Below are 4,672 nucleotides of genomic sequence, written 5' to 3' on the forward strand. Positions count from 1 at the left end.
GCGTCGAAATGGGAGGTGCTAACTCGACACCAGTGGTCGTATGAGGGCCGAACCATTTTAAAATCATGGTTCCAATCACTTGAGTTCTACTGAGGAGTTCACGACTCTACTTTGTTGCCAAATATTTGCAATATTTCATTACTCTGTAATGTTACAAGAAAATTATGGTTAAACTCGTATTTTAGCGACGGAAATTTCAGTACTTCATTCAGACTCGTTTTGATAAAAGTAACAAAAATGATGGAAAAACATCCAAAGATAATATTGTCTAAAAAAATTGAGGTTCCACAAAGTGTAACTCATATAGATCTAGGAGTTAATTGATTAATTACTGAAGACTTATATTTTGGAGGAATTAATCAAGATTTACTCAAACAATTTGGATATATATAACGATCGAGCAAAAGCAAAATTGTTCAACAAGCAAAATCACCCATCTTAATTATGTGGCGTAATGGCTGAATTACATACTACAGTATGAAAGATTACATACCCTTACTCGCTATAAGGATGAAATAAGGAAACAATGTTATTTGATCCGGCAGAATACTAAAATTTGGAGATATACCAATGGAAACAAATCAAACACAATCCAATGCAGCAGGAGGGACTGATCGACCAAATCAAGCTAGCACTATGGCTCCGGCTATCACGAGGCACGCCAAGAAACCGCCCCGCAAGGCTGACGCGGACGATGGCGAACTCGGCGGTGGTGCCACCGTACCATTCGTTACCGGCGGCGGCGCTAGTTCCGGAGGCGGCGAAGTGGAAGAATTCCCCGCGGCCGGCGGCGCTGGCGCCGGAGGTGGCGACGTGGAAGAATTCCCCGCAGCCGGCGGCGCCAGCGCCTGAGGTGGCGACGTAGAAGAATTCCCCGCAGCTGCTGGAGCGGGAGGTGGCGACGAGGGGGATGGCTTGGGTGGTGGCGACGGTTTTAAAGGAGCAGGTGAGGGGGTAGCGCGCACGGCGAGGACGACGACGATGAGGCGCTCGCCGGCGTGGCAGCGTCCGGCGTCGCCGCTGATGAAAAAGTGAGGGCCGGAGTAGGAGAGGACGAAGCCGGATTCGCCGCCGCCGAGGCGCATGAAGGGGTCGCTGGTGTTGCATGCGTCGTAGTGGCTCTGGTTCACCACCAGCACCGAGTCCTCTTGCCCTTTATACCTAAACACTGCGGCGAACCAAGCCCCTCAGATCAGAAACCCAGGCACGAACCAGATCACTCCATGCATGCATGGATCACGAGTTCACGACGTACTATATACACGTACCGAGGCGGTCGTTGACCTGGAAGCGATTGCGCTCGGCCCAGTGGTTGAACGGCTCAGCGGGGTTCGCCGTCCACCCGCCGCGGCCGCCGACGATGAAGTCGCGCCCCGCACAGCCCGTCGCCAGCAGTAGGAGGGCCACGGCGAGCAGCGCCACCGCCATGCCAGTCATGTGCAAATTACTCACCAACGGCGCTGCCTTAGCAGCCAAGGGAATGTGCTTGTGTGTGGATGTGTATGCGGTATGCAACGCCAGCCTGCAGCAAGTATATATGGCGGGGTAAAATGTTGCCGTTGTTGGGAAGTAATTAATGGACGATGCAGGAATTAGCTGTGCCAGCCGCGGCCGTTGCCAAAAGCTTTACTTCCTGCCTAGTAATGCTCTGGAGAAACGTTGTCATCCTGCGGGCGGCCACGCGGCTCGGTCAATGCATGCCATACTGCCTTGCGACGACCACACACTGGACTGGCGACTATAGAAAACCTACTAAAAATGAGAACTATACAAACCTTTCTTTGTGTTTTTTTAATTTTTTTTAGCATCGTTTCTTTTAGGTTGAGAACTGTAGAAACCTACTAATGAGCCAATGTGGCCTGCCAAGACTAAAATGTCACGCTGAGGCTTCATTTTCTTCCTGAGCCGAACAATGCCTTACTATGAGTGTGTCAGAGAGAGAAAGGAAAAAGTCCATTTTAAACCTTGAATTCGTAGACGTCCGGCGAATCAAACCCTGAAGTCGAAATCCCTGTCGTTCGGACCCCAAACTAACTAATCCCGGTCCAAATCAAACCTTAGTGTCGTTTCCCAAACGGGGATTGCCGACATGGCAATGGGGTGGCCGGGATGGGTTGTTCGGCGCGCGCCTGAGGCGATATTAGTGGGCCGGCCCAGTTCGGCCCATCATTTCGCTTCGTTCTCTCCGTGTCCCCCTGCATTCCTCCTTCTCTGGCGACGGCAATGGCGACCGGCGGTTGATCGCCACCTCTGCGACGATCGTGACGGCGCGACGGCGCGTCGAAGAAGAAGGTAATGTCCTGGATGCCCTCCTCACTTGTTATTCATAGGTTGGAGTAGTTGCGGCATTAGGGTTAGGGTTTCAGCGGCAAATTTGGGGCAAATTTGGGGACGATTTGGGTGACGCAAAAAAATTGATTTTTTCTGAAGGGAATAGGTTGTTAAGCTTTATTTTGATCGCGGTGTATGTTTTTTCAGTGAAATCATGGACCCGAGTGAGATTTTGAATGTTCGGTTTCATATTGGAGGGAAGTTCATCCGCATTGGTCCAAATTTGGACTATGTTGGGGGAGATCAAGCAATGTCAGAGATTGAGAGGGATAAATTGTCTCTGCAGGAAGTGAAAGGCTATTTAAAAGATCATACTCAGTTGATGGAATCGATGAAGTTCTATTTTCTGCTTCCTGGAAAAGAGCTTATCAATGGCTTGGTGTTCCTTAATGATGACAGTTGGTGTGTGAAGATGGCTGAGTACATTTGTGTTGGAGGAGTTGCTGATGTGTATGTGGAGTATCATGGAGAGGAAGATAGCAATGACAACAGCAGTGGGAGTGATTTTGAGGATCAAATCCTGGAACAGAGTGATGATGATGAACTAGATGCAGTTATAACTGCTAAAGAACCAGATGCAGTTATAACTGCTGATGAACCAGATGCAGTAACTGGTGTTGAACCTGCAGAGTCTGACACTGATGTGCTCATACCTGATGAAACTGGTGTGATCACTCAAAGAATTTGCAGCCCCTTGAAGCAGAGAAGAAGCAATGCCATAGAAGTAGATGTGGATGAAATGGCAGGCATGGAAGGAGTTTTTTCTCAGGTTTTGGATCCAAGTCAACCTGCATCGGCCTGTGCTTCTGAACCTCAGGCTTCAGGGCATGTCAATAACCAAATGGTGATAGCTGCAAATATTGACAGTGGCAATCAAAATTCAGACTCAGACAGTGACACTGAATACATTGGACATACTGATGATAGTGGGGAGGATTCAGAAGTTGTGGAGCTCAGGAGACATGCTAGGAAATTTAAGAAAAGGATGAGAGACTCCAAGAGCTAGATAGGTAGGGATGCTACAGGGCCAGTGCCAATTGAATTGATTGCCAACATGGAGAAGCAAATTGAAAGAGAAGAAATGGATTGGAACTATGATTCATATGATGAGGACTATAGCTATGATGAAGATTCAGATGGTCATATAAGGAAGAGGAAGAGTACATTCCCAAGATACAACCCTGAAAGTGAAGTACCACATTTTGCTTTGACCATGGTTTTAAGAAGCAAGAATCAGCTGTGCAAAGCTTTGAGAAGATATGGACTAATAACAAAGAGGAGCATAAAGTTCATGAAATTTGAGTGTGACAGAGTAAGGGCAAAGTGTGGATGGCCTGGCTGCCCATGGCTGATATATGCAGCCAAGAGATCAAGGACTTCAAGATTCCAAGTCATAACATATAATGATGATCACCAATGTGCACAGAACAGATGCAACAAGTTGGTTACTGCAAAGGTGATTGCACAGAGGTATGAGCACTTCATATTGGCAAATCCTATATGGAAAATTGAGAGCATGAAAGCAATTGTTTTGCAAGATATGTTTGCTGATGTCTCCACTTCAAAGTGCAAGCATGCAAAAAGAATTGTCATGGACAAATTATTGTGTGGAATGAACAATGAATACACTAGAGTGTTTGACTACCAACTTGAGCTGCTAAGGAGCAACCCTGTAAGCACAGTTGTTGTTTGCATAGATCCAACCAACATGGAGGAAAGTGTATTCCAGAGCTTCTATGTGTGCTTTAATGCAATGAAGCAAAGATTCAAGGCTGGTTGCAGAAAAGTAATAGGCCTTGATGGTTGTTTCTTCAAAGGTGCAGTGAAGGGTGAGCTATTGTGTGCCATAGGTAGAGATGCAAATAATCAGATGTATCCACTAGCCTGGGCTGTAGTTGAGAATGAAACTAATATCACATGGAAGTGGTTTGTTGGGCTACTCATTAAGGACTTGGAAATAAACAATAATGGAGCTGGCTGGGTTATTATTTCTGATCAGCAGAAGGGCTTGATAAATGCAGTGAACGACCCATCCCGGCCACCCCATTGCCACGTCGGCAATCCCCGTTTGGCAAACGACACTAAGGTTTGATTTGGACCGGGATTAGTTAGTTTGGGGTCCGAACGACAGGGATTTCGACTTCAGGGTTTGATTCGCCAGACGTCTATGAATTCAAGGTTTAAAATGGACTTTTTCCGAGAGAGAAAGGCCTCACCACTGTGGCCCACCCGAGCCATTCACCGTCTCGCTTGGTTGCACCTACGAGATGGAGCAAGGGAAAATATTAGATTCTACCAGCACTTAGATGATACCGTGATACGGGTTTTTGGGCCATTGGAT

At 47.1% G+C, this 4,672-nt stretch overlaps 1 protein-coding gene across 1 annotated transcript; it reads right to left on the minus strand.

Moving 5' to 3' along the window:
• Positions 1-98: 98 nt before the first annotated feature.
• Positions 99-1,428, minus strand: LOC119272043 (early nodulin-like protein 2). The gene is made up of 3 exons (XM_037553643.1): positions 1,269-1,428; positions 735-1,168; positions 99-143 (listed from the first exon to the last, which is right to left on the minus strand). Exons 1-3 carry the CDS (start codon positions 1,426-1,428, stop codon positions 99-101), a joined length of 639 nt encoding a protein of 212 aa, XP_037409540.1.
• Between the last annotated feature and the right edge of the window lie 3,244 nt (positions 1,429-4,672).

Source organism: Triticum dicoccoides, chromosome 3A (genome assembly GCF_002162155.2).
Source record: "Triticum dicoccoides isolate Atlit2015 ecotype Zavitan chromosome 3A, WEW_v2.0, whole genome shotgun sequence".
NCBI lineage: Eukaryota > Viridiplantae > Streptophyta > Magnoliopsida > Poales > Poaceae > Triticum > Triticum dicoccoides.